This window comes from Nelumbo lutea, chromosome 8 (genome assembly GCF_056320005.1).
Source record: "Nelumbo lutea isolate HS-2025 chromosome 8, American lotus-T2T, whole genome shotgun sequence".
Classification (NCBI taxonomy): domain Eukaryota; kingdom Viridiplantae; phylum Streptophyta; class Magnoliopsida; order Proteales; family Nelumbonaceae; genus Nelumbo; species Nelumbo lutea.
This window is the reverse complement of record NC_142691.1, coordinates 39,119,260-39,138,903: the sequence shown is the minus strand read 5'-3', so window position 1 is coordinate 39,138,903 and position 19,644 is coordinate 39,119,260. Positions and strand designations below refer to the sequence as shown.

Genomic DNA, 19,644 nt, shown 5'->3' with positions numbered 1-19,644 from the left:
AGAAGAGATGACATCTCCCTCGGCTACAAGGAACAGTGTTACACTCTCTACTCACATGGATCCCAGGAATTAAAACCATTTGCAAACAATTTGAAACCATATATAAGTATATATCATATATATATATAAATTTTGCAAAACAAAATTCCAACGATTGAAATCAACTGCCAGTAGTTTGGTTTCCATCAGAGAGAGTGCATACCCAGGTTTTGACCCCCGCTAAGGATCTCACTGATTGGCATATCAAAGACAACCCAATCCGACACGTAATGCAGTACCATAATCGGGTTTAGGGGTCAGGTGTAACTTTTCAGTTTTGCCCATTAATCTCCAAGGTCTGGGGCAATACTGGAAATCTAGTCCAGGTTCAAGTAATCCTACACTGTGTGTGCCTTGGGTCTCACCCTGGCGGCTGAGACAAGCCACCCCAACAGTTGGCAACAAACCAGTGTCAGCCTTGGCAGGATAAATCTCCCCAGACTCATCCAACGGCTGTGAAAATCTACAACTAACACAAGTCTCATTAAGTGCCCAGTTTTAGGGTCTTACACAGAAGTATACCACACAACATAAATCAAACATGTACTTTATTTATTTACATTAAATATCAAAAGTACATCAAAACTTATTAAAGCTAAGGGCATACAAAAACTGTCCAACAACAATACCCAACTTGAGACCACCTCTCTTTGGTTTAGCACAATTGTCATTTACACCCTAAAAAAAAAATAAAAAAGGGTAGGGTGTATGATTGCACTTTAAGAGATAAGAGAAAAAGAGGAAACAAATGTTAGGATCCTACCTAACTCAGGGCTCTTCGAGGGGCCAACCTCCTGAATTCTTGGAAGGAGAGAGAGAGAGAGAGAGAGAGCTTAATGTTGAAAGAGTCCTTAATTCTGAAAGAGTCCTCCTTTATTCCTTTTTGGCTCTACTACTTATAGTGTTGCAATCTTGACTGTTACAGCTGTTACAAGTGGATGGCAGTTGTGACAAGTGGCTGCTAATGTGGCATCTTCTTGTAACTGACTTCTATTGGTCTATTCCAACAGTCTTGACAGTCCAATTGGGTGGCAGTTGTTACAAGTGGATGGCAGTTATTACAAGTGGCTGGTTAGTTGAGCTGATGTGGCCTCCTCTTGTAAAACTAACTAACTGCCTTCTGTTGGTCTGTTCCAAACGTCTTGACAAGGAACAACCATTTTTCTCTTAAAGTTAAAAGATTCCTCTAAAGAGATAAGTGTTAAGAGGAGATTAGCACGGCCCCTATGCAAGGATGACATGCACAAATCGAGAAATGGTCCAAAAAGAGATAAGAGTTAAGAGGAAAAGAACAGAGCCTAAGTCCTTGATACACTCTCTTAATAAAGACTTAAGGTCCTCTTTTGACCCTATCCACCCCCAAGAAACTTCTTTGCTTAAATTTAGAATTTAGGATTTTTCTCTAACCATCTTGACCTGGAAGTAGTACCCTTTGCATTGAATAGTCACCATCACCTTCTCTCTTACATCCATACCATCTTACACCAATTATCTCTCACTTGTTGCCATGCCACCCCCTTCCTATTGTTCTCTTTTTGAACTGTCCTCTTTCTTTTTGCTTCATCTTCCTATCCTCTGATCAACCTCCTCCCTTCCAGTGAGGATTTCTAACCATAGCCATCAGGTCAAAGGTTTGTATTATTGTATCCTACAAGTGAGATATAGTTGTAAAGGAGGAAGGTAAGGTTATACATATCAAATAGGCCATACCATTGCATAGCAGTTCTTGACAAATATGTCCAATAATTTTCAGGATTTTCATGAATATTTCTATTGTCTCGGTTTTTGATATAGAAGTATGATGAGAAATGATCCAACCAGAAAAACTCCAAGCTTATAATCCTAACTAAAAAACTTTATAAGAAAAAAGAATTAAAAAATATTATTATAATGAAAACTTGCAGTAAAAAATCAAAAATATAAAAATTAAGGAAGAAATATTGATTATTAGTTTCTAACAATTTTTCAGGGCCATACAAAAGAGTATTGAGTTGTGATTCTCATGGGTGGGATCCTTCCTACTCATTTAGCATCGGCCAACACTTACCATATGCTTCAATGCAGACAACCATCTTGGGTCATAAGCCCATATGTGCTGTTGTTGCAGCATAGAGTGCCTATGAGTCTCCTTTTCCTTACAGGTTTGGGGAGCATTCGGCCTATTATGAAAACTTGTCTTTACAAAATAGCCCATGTGGTATATGCTTTGAGAGAGTTATGGCTGTTTTACATGTGATACGAAAATTTTAATTTTTCTATTTTCATACATGTTGTTTGGTACTGTTGGCATTTCATCCAATGGCTTTAAGGTAGAACTAGAAATTACATGCCCAACACTTAGGTACAAAACACAGAGCATAGCATTAATTGAGATATTTAAGAGACATAGATACCACCAGGCACCACTTTCACACAAAACACAATGTATGGCATGTGTTTTCCTGTTTCAAGTTGAAACAGCTCTTACCGAACATGATTTTCAATCATTGTTGGAATATCCTGATGTAGCCCTGAAACAGGAATGCAACACCACAGTACCAAACATCCCCTTAGTCTCTCTTAGAGTTGTTTTTGGTTTGTTTAGTTCCGGTAGGATTAGTAATTAATTATTAGTTATTTTAGAAGTTGAAGTACTTCTTTAAGTGCGGCTATGGGTTACCTATAGGTTTGTGTTAGTTCTAACATAATTAGCAGTTATTTAGATCAATTTCTTGGTTGATTTCATGTTTGTAAAGGGATATCCAATCCCTTATTGAGTTTATAAATAGACAGTTGTGTACGAATTTGAAGAAGCTTGGTTTCTTATTCCATATTTCTTTCTCTTTTCTGTATCCACATCACAGTATTATAAGAATTCAGAAAAAAATGTGGCTGGCCAAACTTATAATGGTAATGCTTAACAAAGGTTCCAGCTAAAAGAAAAAGAATTGCCATATCAGAGAGAACAGAAAATACTAATAAAGAAAGAATAGAAGAAAATACAACTCAATGTAATTCCAATCCTTAGCTCAGAGGACAATTTTACAAGACAACACCATGCATATGATCTCCAAAGCATCTACCTTTGATAGGAAAACCAATTCAGAAATCAACATTGATAGACTAATAGACTAATGTAGTTAAAACTAACAGATCATATAACATTTCCAGGTAAATGGATAAATTCTATGTTTCTCCTCTTCATTTTTTAATCTGTAAGAAGCCCCATGTTTCCATCCCACTTTAACCAAAGGGCATGGTATTCAGGATGCAAATGCCTTACTCAAATGAACCTTTTAACCAACCCAATATAGTTAGCATAAGGATTTTTGAACTCTGAAGTTGACAAATTGAGTAACCGAGTCAGCCACTTATTCTGAGAAACAAAGTAGTGAAAAGAAGAAACAAGGTAGAATTGGAGACCCCCAGTCTTTCACAGGGCATAATTTTTTTACATAGGGATTCCTTTGTAAGAGGTTTTTTATTGTTCTTTTTTTTTATCAGCTAAGAGGTTTTTATTGTTAATGACAAACTTTGTTTTGACTACGTTAATGAAAACTTTATTGAAATCTATCAAAAAAAAATGGTAAACTTCATTAACTGTGATAAAAGAATAGTATGTACAAGAACCTGGGCTCCCTTTTATTGGATGGCTTTCACCACCTAACCACTGCTCTTACTTTGACATACAACTTTAACATGTAATTATAATTTTTTGTACAAAGCTCCCTATTCCATCTGCCAAAAAGTTACCATACACCTAAATTTAGGAATCTCATTGATGCAGGATGAAGCCTGAAAAAATATCATCAGTGGTAGTCATCACCACCTATGTTTTTTATTGTTAATGACCAACACAGAAATCAACATTGATAGACTAATGGAGTTAAAACTAACAGATCATATCACATTTCCAGGTAATTAGATAAGCTCTATATTCCTCCCTCTTCCCTTTTGAATCTGTAAACAGACCTGTGCTTCTTGTCCCACTTTAACCAAAGGACATCATGGTATTCAGGATAAAATGTCTTACTCAGATGAACCTTTTAACCAAACCCAAAATAGTTGGCATATAAGGCTTTTTGAACTCTGAATTCATTGAATGGAGCAACCACGTCAGCAACTTATTCTAAGACACAAAGTAATAAAAAGAACAAAGAAGATAGAACTGGAGACCTCCCACCCTTTGACATTCCTTTGTAAGAAATTTTAAACTGTTAATGACAAACTTTGTTGAATGTGGAAAAAAAAAAGAATATTATGTACAAGAACTTTGTCTCCCTTTATAGGCTGGCCTTCACCACCTAACAACCAACATTATTTGTTTTTGATAAATAAACCACTAACATTACTTTGACATACAACTTTTACATACGGTTATCATTTACTAAACACAGATTCCTTTGTAAGAGGCCCCCTACTCCATCGGCCAAAAAGTTCCCATAACCTAAGATTAGGAATCTCATTGATGCTAGATGGAGTCTGAAAAAATTAAGAAAAAGAAAATTTTGAAAAGTACCAAGAAATCAACACCTAAGATCATCTAGGAGTCAACACCTAAAGACACAATTAGGAATTAGGACTAATAGCTTATTAAAGGAATCAGTGCCATAAAGAAAATAAAAACGACTTGAATGTTAGAAGCATACACATCATACGAGTTAGTAATCTTAGCATGCAAAGCTTACTATAGCCTGTAAGCTGCAATCAATTCCTAAAATCCGAAGTCCTTTCTGAAGTGTCATTTCATCATATATTTTATTAAAAAATCATTCCATGGCAAGCAGCAAAATATCCAAACTCCCTTCTTGGGAGCAAAGACCCTAATGAGATCATTCTATCCAACACCACAACCTAAGAACACTCTTTGACGACCTAAAAGCTAAAACCCAGTGCAACAGCTTAGCTAAGTAGCAAGCATGTATGGATGTAATAGATCCATTAGAGCAGATGTTCTGATTACATGATATACAGTATAAAAATAAACTTCAATATCAATTTAGTACATTGCAATTAGAGGCTTCAAAAGAAATTCAAGACCCACTAGACAAACATTGATTGATCAAAAGTAATCACTTTGTGGCTACATGAACCTTTGGACTACTGTATAATATTTGCAACCAAGCGAAACATTAAGCCCCTTGCTCACGTATAAGCCTCTACATCTACATTTTTATTGAAACAAAACTATATTATAAGAAGAAACAAGAGAAACTCAGCAGGAGAGATCTGTACACAAGTAAGCAGTAAACCAACTCAGGCTCCTCTGCCACTTCAATTCCTCTACACGGGAGGTATGTTGGAGAACGAGAATCCTTTGTACCCCTTATATGCATAGTACGCAATCCGCGTATAATAGAAACCAGGAATGAAAAGAACCGCTCCTAACGCCGTGAAGAAAAGCCCTAAAACCACAGAATACCAAAGCTATAATTCGAAACTGCCCAATAAAAAATTAAAACAGAATATCATGGTAGAAGAAAGTCCAGAAACCCTAGCTAGGACTCCATACCATGAGCTCTATCACCGCCGACCCTGTTGTAAGCCATGAAAATCCCCAAAACGATACCTAGAGTTCCGAATATGAGCAGAGAGATTGCGAGAGCGATCTCTTTGATGGGTGGCCGATTGTGAACGACATAAGAAGCCTCAAAATCGAGGTCCTCGTCTGTAATCGAGAATGCGTGATCGACATACGCCATTGATGTTGCTCGAGATGCAGAAATCCTCAATACACCGAAGAAAATTAGTTTTCTATTTCCTTTAGCGGACGGGGGAGTAAATCTGTAAATGTGAAAGAAACGCACGCAGAATTCGTAAAGAAACCAGAGCAAAAGTCTAACAAGGAGACTTTTAGGCGTAATCGACTTTTATTGGACAAAACCAACGAGGTAAGAGAGAGAGAGAGGGGACGAAGCGTGTCGACGACTCTCGTTTACTGCGTCTGTAGTGCGCATTGCGCACCGAGTCCCTTGTGCTTGCACGTCGCAACGAAGCTAGAAACGCGTTTGATTGGGAAATCAGCTTTAGTCCTCAAATTTCAGCCGTGTATTGAGAATATCTCCCCTAACTGAAAAAGGCTGTGAGGCCACATCCGAACTCTGATAATTTTTTTAGGATTTTCGGCTCTTTCAAATCCTATAATTTGTGAAAATATTACTTTGCCCTTTTATAATTTACTAGCGGGGAAGCTTGTATCCGAAAGATTTAATAGTTTTATTTATTATTAATTAATATTAAATTAATAATCAAAATTTATTATTAATTAATTAAAAATATTCGAATATTTGTTAATATTTAAAATTTTAATAATTGTATTTTTCATTTAATATGATTTACAGAAAATAATTATTGTTAATTTAATATGAATAAATATTTTTTAATAAATTTAGTTCTATTAATAATTTGAAGTAATTTTAATAATAATAATAATAAATTTTAATAAATTTAGTTCTATATTATTATTATTATTATTATTATTGTTGTTGTTGTTGTTGTTGTTGTTGTTGTTGTTGCTGTTGCTGTTGGTGAAGGGATGAGATATCCATCGTATGGATGCGTTCACGCCCAAGGAAGGAACCAAAAACTGCTCCCATTCAAGATGGCGCAGTACAGGATGGAGCAGAATCAGTAGCACTCTTCAAAAGAACCAGATCATTCGCAAGTATAAGCTAGATGGCATGTGATCACTTCTTCTAATTATCCCTTTCACAAAGGATTGATATCAAGATTCAATCTTGATCACTCCTACTGACAAGAGGAGATCGAACTAGTGGATATGGCGACGGCAGGAATGAGGCGTCTAGAGAGATTTAGCACAGTGATGTTGTATTTCTCTCCTCTGTGATTTCAGCTTTGAAGAGGATGTGAATATGAATATCTTCTAAAGACTACCACCCCTTCCTCCTTTTATAAGCTTAAAGGTATCAACTCCTAATCCCATTAGGAGTTGTTGATCCAAATCATATTTGGATCAGAATTCCCTTTAAGGGATAAGGGGAAAATACTTTATCTTATTTGCACATTAGATCAGCCCCTCCTAATCCTATTAGGAGGTTTTTAGATCTGAATGTGATTCAGATCTGGACTCTCTAAGTGGATAGGGTTAAGGCCTAATCCTATATGCTAATCTAATATCAGAATTCACCCCTCATTTAACTGATCAAATCAGCCCAGTTCGAAATGGGCTTCAGGCCCAATAAGATTATGTGCTCACTTAGCCTTCCAAGCTGCTGCCTAGTTGGGCTTTCTTGTATGGTGTGGAACCCAAACATTGATCTATACATCAGCCACATGGGTTCAACCCAACTTTTGTTATAAAGCCTGGCCGAATACACTGTTATGGACAATGCACCCCTTAAAACCCATCACATGGGCTCTATGGGCCCAATACTTACCCTAAGTGGTCCCTGGGCCAAGCCACCTTGTAACACCCAGGGACTGTGGGCAGATGCAAGATTAGCCCATCATGTATTACCCTCAATGGTCTTACACTTAACCTCTCAGCCCATAATGATCAAACACTATCCGACAAAAGATGACATCTCCCTCGGTTGCAAGGAACAGTGCTGCACTCTTTACTCACATGGATCCTGGGAATTAAAACCTTTTTGCAAACGTTTGGAAACCATAATATATATGTGTATATCATTATATAATTTGCAAAACAAATTTTCAACGATTGAAATCAGTTGCCGGCAGTATTGGTTTCCATCAGAGAGAGTGCATCCCTGATCATATTCTAGTTTGATGTCTCGAATCTGAACCAGAGAGCATATTCCAGTTTCACCTCGCTTGGGTCGTACAGTATTAGTCCTGCACAGCTTCCCTACTGGTTGGACGAGCCATTGATGTGGAGGATCCATGGCTCCTCATCCTAGGTCGGTTCTGCTCTGACCAGGACCGGTGCCGCATTAGTCGAAGCTCCCATCATGCGATCGAGCTCGGTCAGCTCGGGGGTCACTATGGTGAACGTACATTCTACTATAAAATCACCCAAGACTTGAGCTTTGATTGCTAGACGAGGCTCATATTGGATATCGTACTCGCTCAGGTTCGATGGACTACTTCATCAATCTCCTCGATATCTCAGGTTTGAGTAGGATCTGCCTCAGGGGTTTGTTGTGAGAATGATGATAGTGTGGGCCTGGAAGTACGAGCGAAGCTTTCGGGCTGCTGTGATCAGTGCATACGCTAATTTCTCAATTTCTGAATACCTTGTTTTTGCGTCTTGCAAAATTTTACTAACATAGTAGATGGGTCGTTGGACCCGATCTACTTCTTTTATTAGTACTGAGCTAACCATCTCGTTGCTCGCAATGAGGTATAGTTTTAACACATCCCCTTCTATGGGTTGGGTTAAAAGTGGGGCGGTACCTAGGTATCTTTTTCGCTCATCAAAGGCAAGATGGCATTCTTCAGTCCATTCGAAGTCCTTACTCTTTTTTATCGCTTTAAAAAATGGTAGGCACCGAAGACGCACTTATTTGGATTTAGCTTCAAGTTATATCTTCAAAAAATTTGGAAAGCACTTTTTAGATCATTCAATAAAAAATCCGAAAACTGAGTCTTCACGACCATGTCATCAACATAACACTATTTTATTACCGATTAACGACTCAAAAATTTTATTTACAAGGCGCTGAAAGATTGCCCCAGCATTTTTTAATCCGAAGGGCATGACCTTGTAACAGTATAACCCAAGATCGCTTATGAAGGTGACCTTCTCTTCGTCAGCAGGATCCATCCTAATTTGGTTGTAACCAGAGTAGGCATCCAGGAAGTTCAACAACTCATGCCCTAATGTCGTGTCCACTAGGTGGTCGATCTTGGGTAGCAGGAAGCAATCTTTCGAGCATGCTCTATTCAGGTTGGTGTAATCGACACACATGCGTCACTTACCATTAGCCTTTTTCACCAGAACAAGGTTAGCCACCCAGCTTGGGTAATAGACTTCCCTGATGAAGTCTACCACTAGGAGCTTCCCAACCTCTTCATTAACTACCCTCCAATGTTCTGGGGTGAGGTTTCACTTCTTCTGGCTTACTAGCCTGACTAAAGGGTCGGTGTTCAATTTGTGAGATAATTTTTGAATCAATTCTAGGCATTTTTGTTGCGGACCAAGCAAAAATATCTAAGTTTTTGAGTAAAAAACTTACTATCGGGGAGCAGAGTAGTTCGTTGATCGAGGCACCGATCTGGAGAGTCTTGGCTGGTTTGTCAACAGAGATTGGTATGTGGACCGTCTCCTTTGTCAGGGCAGCTCGCTCGTTGGTGTACTCCGTAAGTCGCTCAAGCTCGACATCTTCTGCTAGCTTTGCTTTTCCTTTAAGAGTAGCTACATAGCATTTGCATGATTCGAGATGGTCACCTTGCATGACTCCCACCCTGTAATCAGTTGGGAACTTCATCGCCAAATAGTAAGTGGATACTACCGCGCGTAGAATATGCATGATGGGCCGACCTACTATGGCGTTGTACGGGGAGGAAGTCATGACTACTAGGAAGGTGTGCTTAAACTGCTCGATGTTTGGCTACGTGCTGGCTTATACATGTATTGTGACTCACCCAAGAGGTCAGACTCCCTCACCACTAAACCCTACTAAAGGGGTGTCTGTTGGTTTTAGGTTGCTCTGCTATAACTGTAATTTACTTTAAAGTCATTGATTCACAACTTTACTACTAGAGCATTGTCATGAGGATATTGGATCCTGCGTAAATCGTCCTCCATGAAGTATATCGGTCCTTCAAGCCGAGGTCACTTTGGTGGGTTTTCCTCTTCATTTTCTAGCTCGTGGACCAAGGTGAAAGAATGGTAGGATCCATCTAATGGACGCCATAAAGGTTGCGGAATGGGTGGGCGAATTTCAAAAATTTCCTACCATCTCTCAATTGAGAATCATATTCCCTAAATTTAGAATACAATATTCAAGGATCCTACTTGAACCATAATCAAACCAGATCTGTACCAAAAGATAAATGGGAGGAATATACCTGATCCGGAGAAGCAGTATCTCCCAAAGTTGGTGTTCACGCCCAAAGAATGCTCCAAGATCCGTTCCTGCTGAAGATGACACAGCTGTGAATGGAACAGAACCAGCAGGGTGCGTCCTACACACTGGATCCTTCACAAGAATCCTCTGGAAGTACTAAACACTGAATCCTTCTCAGTCTTTCTTGTAAGACTGATGTCAAGAACAGATTTCTTGACTTTCTTTTCTGCAAAGATCTAATCTTGCAATGGCAGATGGCGGCGGCAGGAGGAGATCTCCAAAAACGAAAAAGGCTGAACTGCTTTTTTTTTTCTTTTTCTTTTTTTTTTTTTGGAGAGTATGAATCAGATCAGATCTGAATTCGCAGGAGGTATCCTATACCTCTTCAAGGTGGTTCAAAATCTCCTCCTTTCTTCTTGATTAAGAAACCTCCTTTTTAAGAGTTATCCCAATCCAAATCAGTATTTGGATAGGGGATAATCTTAATCCTTTCTGCAGATAGAGTTAGCTTACTCCTGATCTTATCAGGAGGTTACCAGATTCAAATCTAATTTGAATTTGGTCTCTTAGAGTGGATAAGGCTAAAAGGCCCAATCCTTTTACTAACTTTAATCTCAAATTCGCCCCATGGATGGGTGATCATATCAGCCCACCTCGAAATGGGCTTTTGGCCCATTAAGTGTTCAGTGTCTAATTACTTTCCAATCTGCTGCCTAGTTGGGCTTCTTTGTATGGCGTGGGACCCAAGCATTGATCTACACACCAGCCACATGGGTTCGGCCCAGCCGAATTCACTGAAAAACTCAATGAACCCCTTGAGTCCATCATATGGACCCTATGGGCCCAACACTTACATTATGTAGTCCTTGGGCAAGCCATCTTATAAAAACCCAGGGACTGTGGGCAGATGCAAGATTAGCCCATCAGGTATTATCCTCAATGGTCTTACACTTAACCTCTCAGCCCTTAATGATCAAGCACTGCCCGACAAGAGAGGACCTCTCCCTCGGCTGCAAGGAACAGTGCCGCACTCTCCTCTCACATGGATCCCGGGAATTAAAACCATTTGCAAACAATTTGAAACCGTACATATATATATAAATATATTAATTTTGCAAAACAAAATTCCAACGATTGAAATCAACTGCCGGCAGTTTGGTTTCCATTAGAGAGAGTGCATTCCTGATCATTACCCTTTGTCCGACAAAGTGGCTGATTCTGTCACTATGATCACCCACTCAGATGAATTCTCAAACTGCCCCAACATACCCAGGTTTTGATCCCCGCTAAGGATCTCACTGATTGGCATATCAAAGGCAGCCTAATCCAACACCTAGTGAAATGTCATAATCGAGTCTATGGGTCAGGTGTAACTTTCCAGTTTTGCCCATCTATCTCCAAGGTCCAGGGCAATACTGGAAATCTGGTCCGGTTCAAGGATTCAAGTAATCCCATATTGCATGTGCCTCAGGTCTTACCCTGATGGCTGAGACAGGCCATCCCAACACTTGGTGGCACACCAGTATCAGCCTTGGCAGGATAAATCTCCCCAGACTTATCCAACGGCTGTGAACATTTAAAACTAACATGAGTCTCTATAAATGTCCAGTTTTAGGGTTTTACACAGAATTAAACCAAACAACATGAATCAAACATGCACTTTATTTATTTCCACTAAATAACAAAAGTACATCAAATCAGATTGAAGCTAAGGGCATACAAAACTGTCTAACACAAGGTTCTCCCGGTTGCCGATGTACACCCCATGATGATGGACCTGCTGGTAATCATGTTAATTACCACGCAGATCGGTCTCTCTTTTGGCAACTGTCGTGGCGGTTGCTCATTCTGCCTACTGGTTTCAGGGGTGTTCCTCCTCTTGTCCCCCTATCGGTCTACCTACCAGTTTGTTTGTCCCCTTTGTTCGTGTAAGATGAAGTTCTTCAGGTATCCGCGTTGGATGAGTTCCTCGATCTCATTGCGAAGATTCCTGCAGTTCTCTGTGTTGTGCCCGTGATCTCGATGAAAATGGCAATAAAAGTTCAAGTTCCTTGTTGTTGGGTCTCCCCTTAGCCTGGGAGGCCATTTGATGAAGGATGAGTCCTTAATGGCCATTATGATCTCTCCTCTTTTAGAATTCAAGGGCGTGTAGTTCGTTCTCTCCACTGGTGGAGTCCTAGAGTGCTAACCTGATCTACGAGATCGCGAGGGGGACCGACTCCTGGAGTTGTTTCTTCCCCTGCTCGGGGACTTGCTTATCTTCCTCTTTTGTCCGCTACTGCCCGTCCCTTCATTCTCTTTCTTCCTCTTTTCCAGTGGTGGGTTATCAACTTTCTGATTGATCTCCTCTTCGGTACTAATGAACTGATCTGCTAACTTAAGAAACTTAGTGATGTCCTTCGGTTTGTTAGCTACCACATGCCATTTAAGCTCCTTGTGGGTGATTCCTTTCTTGGCTTCAGTAAGTCTTACTACTAGGTTGAGGTATGGTATCCGCAGGCAAGTGTCGTTGAAGCGCTTGATATAGCTTCTAATTTTTAGACAGTCTTGTATGCCCTTAGCTTCAATTGGATTTGATGTACTTTTGTTATTTAGTGGAAATAAATTAAAGTGCATGTTTGATTCGTGTTGTTTGGTGTAATTCTGTGTAAGACCCTAAAACTGGACACTTATAGAAACTTGTGTTGGTTTTAAATGTTCACAGCCATTGGATAAGTCTGGGGAGATTTATCCTACTAAGGTTGATACTGATGTGCCACCAAGTGTTGGGATGGCTTGTTTCGGCCATCAGGGTAAGACCCAAGGCACATGCAGTATGGGATTGTTTGAACCCTTGAACCGGACCAGATTTCTTGTATTGCCCTAGACCTTGGAGACAGATGGGCAAAACTGGAAAGTTACACCTAACCCCTAGACTCAATTATGACACATCACTAGGTGTCGGATCGGGTTGTCTTTGATGTGTTAATCAGTGAGATCCTTAGTGGGGGTCAAAACCAGGACATGTTGGGGCAGTCTGAGAATTCATCTGAGTGAGTGGTCATAGTGACAGGATTAGCCCCTTTGTCGGACAATGGTAATGATCGGTAATGCACTCTCTCTTGTCGGGCAGTGCTTGATCATTAAGGGCTGACAGGTTAAGTGTAAGACCATTTAGGATATTACCTGATGGGCTAATCTTACACCTGCCCACAGTCCCTGGGTTTTTATAAGATGGCTTGGCCCAGGGACCACTTAATGTAAGTGTTGGGCCCATAGGGTCCATGTGATGGGCTTAAGGGGGTCACTGAGTCTTTCAGTGAATTCGGCTGGGCCTTGTAATAAAGGTTGGGCCGAACCCATGTGGCTGGTGTGTAGATCAATGCTTGGGTCCCACGCCATACAAAGAAGCCCAACTGGGCAGCAGGTTGGAAACTGGTTAAACACTGAACATTTAATGGGCCAAAAGCCCATTTCGAACTGGGCTGATATGATCATCAGTTCATGGGGCGAATATGAGATTAGTGTTAGTAAAAGGATTGGGTCATTGACCTTATCCACTCTAAGAGACCAAATTCAAATTAGATTTGAATCTAGTAACCTCCTGATAAGATCATGAGTTAACTAACTTAATCTGCATATAGGATTAAGATTAACCCCTATCCAAATACTGATTTGGATTGGGATATCTCCCAAAATATTGGGAGGTTTCTTAATCAAGAAGAAAGAGGAGAAAACCCTAGCAGAAATATCAGATTTCGAACTAGGGGTTTGAGGAAGCAAGAAACACATCCTACAATCTGAGATTTGATCTCTCATAGACTCCAGAGAGAAGAGACAGTTCTGCCCTCTTTGTCCCTGGACTTCTCCTCCTTTAACTGCCGCCACTACCTGTTGGAAGTTTGGATCTTTGCAGCAACAGGAAGTCAAGAAAGCAGTTCTTGACAATAGTCTTGCAAGAAAGACACTAGGATTTGGTGTTCAAGGTTTTCAGAGGGTTCTTGTGAAGAATCCAGTGTGTAGGACGCACCTTGGAGTAGCCATGGGATTTACGAAAGAGCTTCGGGTTCTCTGGGCTGTAGAGATAAGGTTGGTTCCATTTTTGGAGGAGGGAAGTACGTGGATGAGGCTTATCGTCTACCTCTGATTCAGGTGGAACTAGGATGAGTTCTTATCGTGACCCCAAGAGATTCGGGATCTATTGGGGAGGCCTTTGGAGTTGGTTATACGACACTTCAACTCATTAGCTCCAAGCTAGAACTTTAATTTTTCAGTCTCGATCTGGATTAGATGCCGAGGTGCCTCTACGCTAGGGCGGGTTTTGGGCCGAGGTTGCTGACTTGAATTGTGAATGTTGCGAACTGGGCTTGCCTGGATGAGTTGTTACCCTTAATCAGATCACGTCTACGTGTCCCCTTCCTGTTAGGTCATGCCAAATCACCCTTCATTAACAGGGTTCATCCCGATTTTGCTCAAAGTCAAACTGTTTGATGGTAGAGTCAAATCGGATGTTCCAACTTCTAGAAGTTTGCTTAAGTCCATATATGGATTGGTTGAGTTTACATACCATGTGTTCCTGACCTGCAACTATGAAACCTTGCATTTGCCACATATAGATATCTTCAGTAAGATCTCCATTCAGGAATGCAGTTTTTGACATTCATTTGTCAAATCTCATAGTCATGGTACACTGCTATAGCTATCTGAATCCTAATGGATTTAAGCATGGCCATAGGCGAAAAGGTTTCCTCATAATCGACTCTCTCTTTTTGATTGTACCCTTTCACCACAAGACGAGTCTTGTAGGTCTCAACTTTATTGTCGGGGCCCTTCTTCCTCTTATAGATCAATTTGCAACCAATTGAATTTACCCTAGAGGGCGGATCTATCAGAGTCCAGACTCCATTGGTCTCCAATGAGTCCATTTCAGCTTTCATGGCATCTACGCACTTCAAGGAATCTATGTCCAACATAGCTTCCGAATAAGTTACGGGATCCTCCTCACTAGTTGTGGCTTCCACCAATTAACTTTCTTGGTCATAACTGTAACGAACTGGAGGCCTGGAAACCCGGGTAGATCTTTTAGGTTGGTTATTTTCTAGAGCTGATGGGACATCTCCCACTACCCATGAGCTCTCCTCATCAAGAATAACCTCCTGATGATGAGTATCTAGGATGTAATCTTCCTCTAGGAAGTGGACATTTTGACTGCAAAACACTTTTTGCTCTTTTGGATCATAGAACAAGTAACCTACAGAACCTTTGGTATAGCCTACAAATAGGTAACGACTGGTCTTGGATTCCAATTTGTTAGCACTAGATCTTTTAACATGTATTAGACAACCCAAAACTTTCAAGTGTCTTACACTTGGTTTCTTACCAGTCTATAGCTCATATGGAGTCTTAGGAATGGATTTGGTTGGAACCCGGTTCAGCACGTAAATTGCAGTCTCTAATGTGAAACCCCAAAAGGATGTAGGTAACTCTAAGTGGACGAGAAGTGATTGGACCATATCTAATAGAGTCCGATTTCTCCTTTCTGACACACCATTTAATTGTGGTTTAGCAGGAGGAGGCAATTGTGATACTATCCTATTTTCCTCTAAGTAGTTTCTAAATTCATCATAGAGATATTCATCGCCTCGATCTGATCGAAGGGTCTTAATTTCTCTCTCTAACTGTTTCTCAACTTCTTGTTTGAACTCTTTGAACTTTTCAAAAGATTTAGACTAATGTCTCATCAGTTACATGTAACCATGCCATGAGTAATCATCAGTAAATGTTATTAAATAAACATGTTGGTTACGAGTCCTAACATTTAGGGGGCCACATACATCATTATGTATTAGGTCAAGTGTGAATGTAGATCTTTTAGGCTTATCAGTAAATGGCCGCTTCGTCATCTTACCCTGAAGGCAAGGTTCACAGGTTGGAAGGTCTTCTATAATTAGAAAATCCGCAGGACCATCCTTTACCAACCTTGTGATACGATCTATATTAATATGGCCAAGTCGGTAATGCCGCAGGCACGTGAGATTGACTGTATCACGAGTCCTCTTCTTGGGGATTATTTTTGACATAGTTTCAGTAATGTTTATTTTTAGAGAATGATAGAGAACATAGAGACCGTTCTCAAGTTCTCCGTATGCGAGGAATTTGTTATTCCGTTTAATAGTAATCACATTACTAAATAAAATAGAATAACCATCTATGCACAATTTTGAGACAAACCAAATTCCTCTTAAATTAGGAACGAAAAGGCAATCTTTAAGTACAATTGTTCATTCTCTGAAAAGTAGTTTTATAGTTCATATGGCTGTAGCTGCAACTGTTGTAGAAGTCCCCAAATAGAGCATCACTTTTCCATCACTTAGTTTTCTACTTATCTTGAACCCCTGCAGTGAGTTACATGCATGAGTTGAAGCCCTAGAGTCAATACACTAGGAAGCAGAAGTGACCAACAAATTGGTTTCTATGATAAAAGATTTGAAATTACCTTGCTTCTTAGTCTCCAGATTTTGAGGACAATTCCTCTTCTAGTGGCCGATCTATTTGCAGAAGTGACAGGCATCTGATGCCTTTTCTTTTTTCTGCCTTTTAGTTTCACTACCCTTCTTCTGAGCGTTCCTTTTAGTCTTCTGCTTTTTCTTGCCCAATTTGCCACCTTCAACAAGCATAGTTATTGACTTATCCTTTTTAATCAGTTCTTCAGCCCTCTTCAACATATTGCCGAGTTCCTGAAGGCTAACATTTAGCATATTCATGATAAATTGATTGAAGGACGGAGGTAAGGAATTGAGGACAACATCAATTTTGGTGTCATGATTTAGCCCTTATCCGAGAGCCTCCGGTTCATTGATATAACCCATCATCTTTAGACAATGGTCATGATTTTGTTGGTTCTCTCGGTCATCAGTGCGGTTATAAACAATTTTAAGACTTTTTGTCGAGTAGAATGGATCTGCTCTTCCTACATAATCTTCAGACTATCCAATATCCTTGGTTACTTCGATCTTATCGAATTGTTACTGTATTGGATTGTCCGAAGAGGCTATAATATAACACTAGGCAAGAGAGTTTTTCTCTTCCCATTCTTGATTCTCTATTCTACGAGCCTCAGAAGCCCTGTCACCTGGACGATTCGGAGTAGGGTTCTTAGCAATTTTGTTCAATTTCTCGGGCGCCAGAACCAGCATAAGGTTTCGGAACTAGTCAACATAATTAGGGCCCCTGAGTTTGTTATCATCCAACAATTTGGTGAAGTTTCCATTTGCCATTTCTGGTAAAGTAAGGCAGATTTGTAAGTCCACAACCTAATTGATTAAGGTCATCACATAGATATAGCTTTTAATCTATGTTCCATTTCCATTTTGGGCATATCTAAGATTCCCTCCAATCTCAGTGACATAGATAGTTGTATCTCTGGAAATGTGGGAAACCACATGGAGTGCATGGAGCCAACTGTTTCAGCTGCAAAACCCCACCACCTTCTATGAAGGATCTCATCCACTTATCTTATGAACTTTCCCTTTGGCCTCTGTCAGACAAGGTTCATAGCCATTTTAGGTTAAACCTTTCTGTCCAATAAGTGCTCACCCATAATGTTCATTAATGCTAGGGTACCGTGAGAGAGTTTTCCATTTTAGGATAGGCCCCTCCCACATCGGTTTATGACGCCCCTATCGTCTCATAAAGCAATCCAACCAACTGCATTAGCAGATGGATAGCCCAATTTTTGGTGCATCTCCACCCACCAATACAATCAACTTTCATACTAATGATGAAAGGCTTTTAGAGAATTCATCATATGAAATTCCCTATCACATGCACTTATATTTAATGGAGGGAACGAAAACTCCCTAGATTTGATTTAGGTCAAACCAAAGTGGCTCCCATTGGCTTTCATAATGTCAGATTTAGATGGGCCCAAAACGGCTAGGGTTCTACATGATTCCTCTTGGGGAGGAAGCTGGTGTGGGGCCCACCAGGCAGGGAGATCATCTAATGATCTTAAGGACACCATGTTAATGATGTGAATTCAGCCATGGTGTGCAAAAGAGCCACTATCAAATCAGCATGGGCCAAGTTCTTTTGGCCCATGAACGTAGCATATCACACATCCATACATCACAAGCATGAAATTCATAATTGACCCAATCAATTAAATAACTGTAAAACCCATAAATAAGGCCCTTTTAATTCCATAATATTACCAATTAATATTATCCAGGTATATTCAGTTCGCAGTATGTAGTTTCCAAAACTGTAAATCACAGATCGCTGAACCCGAATTTGCAAAATTCACTCCTTTGTGCTTTCTGCTTCATTTTCAAATGAAATAAAATAGAAAACCTAATTTTCTATTAATATTACATATGATTCAAATTCCTATAGATTCTCCCTAAGAATTAAAAATAAAATTAATTACAGATCAAGAATGAATAGAATAAATCAATAGGTGCGCAAATTTCTTGCTCCAATAAAAGAATTCGATCTCCACCATACGAACATCCCAATGAAGGGATAGGAAATCCATCACATGGATGCCCAAAGATTACGGAATAAGGGGGCGAATTTCAAAAATTTTTCTCTTCCTTCAACTGGGAATCGAATTCCCTATTTAGAAAAACATATTTTCAAGGATCATTCTTGAGCCATAAACTGAACCAGATCTGAACCAAAAGGAGTAAGGAGAGATAATACCTAATACAGAGAAATAATATCTCTCAATGGAGGTGTTCACGCCCAAGGTAGGATCCAAAATCTGCTCCCACTGAAGATGGCGCAGTGTAGGGTGCAGCAGATTTAGCAGTGTTCTTCCAAAAGAACTTGATCCTTCTCAAGAATCACCTGGATGGCTTGTGAAAACAACTCCCACCAACCTTTTCTCCAAAAGATTGGAATCAAGATTCAATCTTGATTTCTCCCAAGGAATGAAGATCGAACTGCTGTAGGCGGCAGCTGCAGGAAGGAGGCGGCTAGAGAGTATTTGCAGGGAGTAGAATTCTCTCTTATGTGATTTCAGCTCTAAAGACAAGACTATCTGTTGCTGATGATTGTCTGTCTAAAGGCTGCCACCCCCTCTTCCTTTTATAGACTTAAAGGGATCAGCTCCTAATCCCATTAGGAGTTGCTAACCCAAATCATATCTGGATTAGAAATCCCTTTAAGATAAGGGATAATCCTTATCTTATCTACAGATTAGATCAGCCATCTCCTAATCTAATTAGGAAGTTTCCATATCTAAATCTCATTTAGATCTTGGACTTTCTGAGTGAATAGGGTGTGGGCCCAATCCTATCAGCTGATCTTATCTCAGAATTCGCCCCTTAATGACTAATCAAATTAGTCCGGTTCGAAATGGGCTTAAGGCCCATTTAGGGTTATGTATTCATTTAGCCTTCCAAATTACTGCCCAATTGGGCTTCTTTGTATGGCGTGGGACCCAAACAATAATCTACACATCAGCCACATTGGTTTAGCCCAGCTTTTGTTACAAGGCCTGGCTGAATACACTATTATGGACAGTGCACCCCCTGAAACCCATCAAATGGGATCTATGACCCCAACACTTACCCTAAATGGTCCCTGGGCCAAGCCACCTTGTAACACCTAGGGACTGTGGGCAGATGCAAGATGATGTACTTTATGAGTT

The 19,644-nt window shown here is 40.0% G+C and overlaps 1 protein-coding gene and 1 pseudogene across 1 annotated transcript; one reads left to right on the top strand and one right to left on the bottom strand.

The window, feature by feature from the left end:
• The first annotated feature begins 1,198 nt into the window (after positions 1-1,198).
• LOC148843866 (U6 spliceosomal RNA) lies at positions 1,199-1,309 on the top strand (annotated as a pseudogene).
• Positions 1,310-4,940: 3,631 nt separating this feature from the next.
• LOC148843865 (uncharacterized) lies at positions 4,941-5,866 on the bottom strand. Its single transcript, XM_088959004.1, has 2 exons — positions 5,531-5,866; positions 4,941-5,423 (listed from the first exon to the last, which is right to left on the bottom strand). The coding sequence occupies exons 1-2, from the start codon at positions 5,718-5,720 to the stop codon at positions 5,302-5,304; spliced, it is 312 nt and encodes a 103-aa protein (XP_088815130.1). The 5' UTR covers positions 5,721-5,866; the 3' UTR covers positions 4,941-5,301.
• Positions 5,867-19,644: the final 13,778 nt, after the last annotated feature.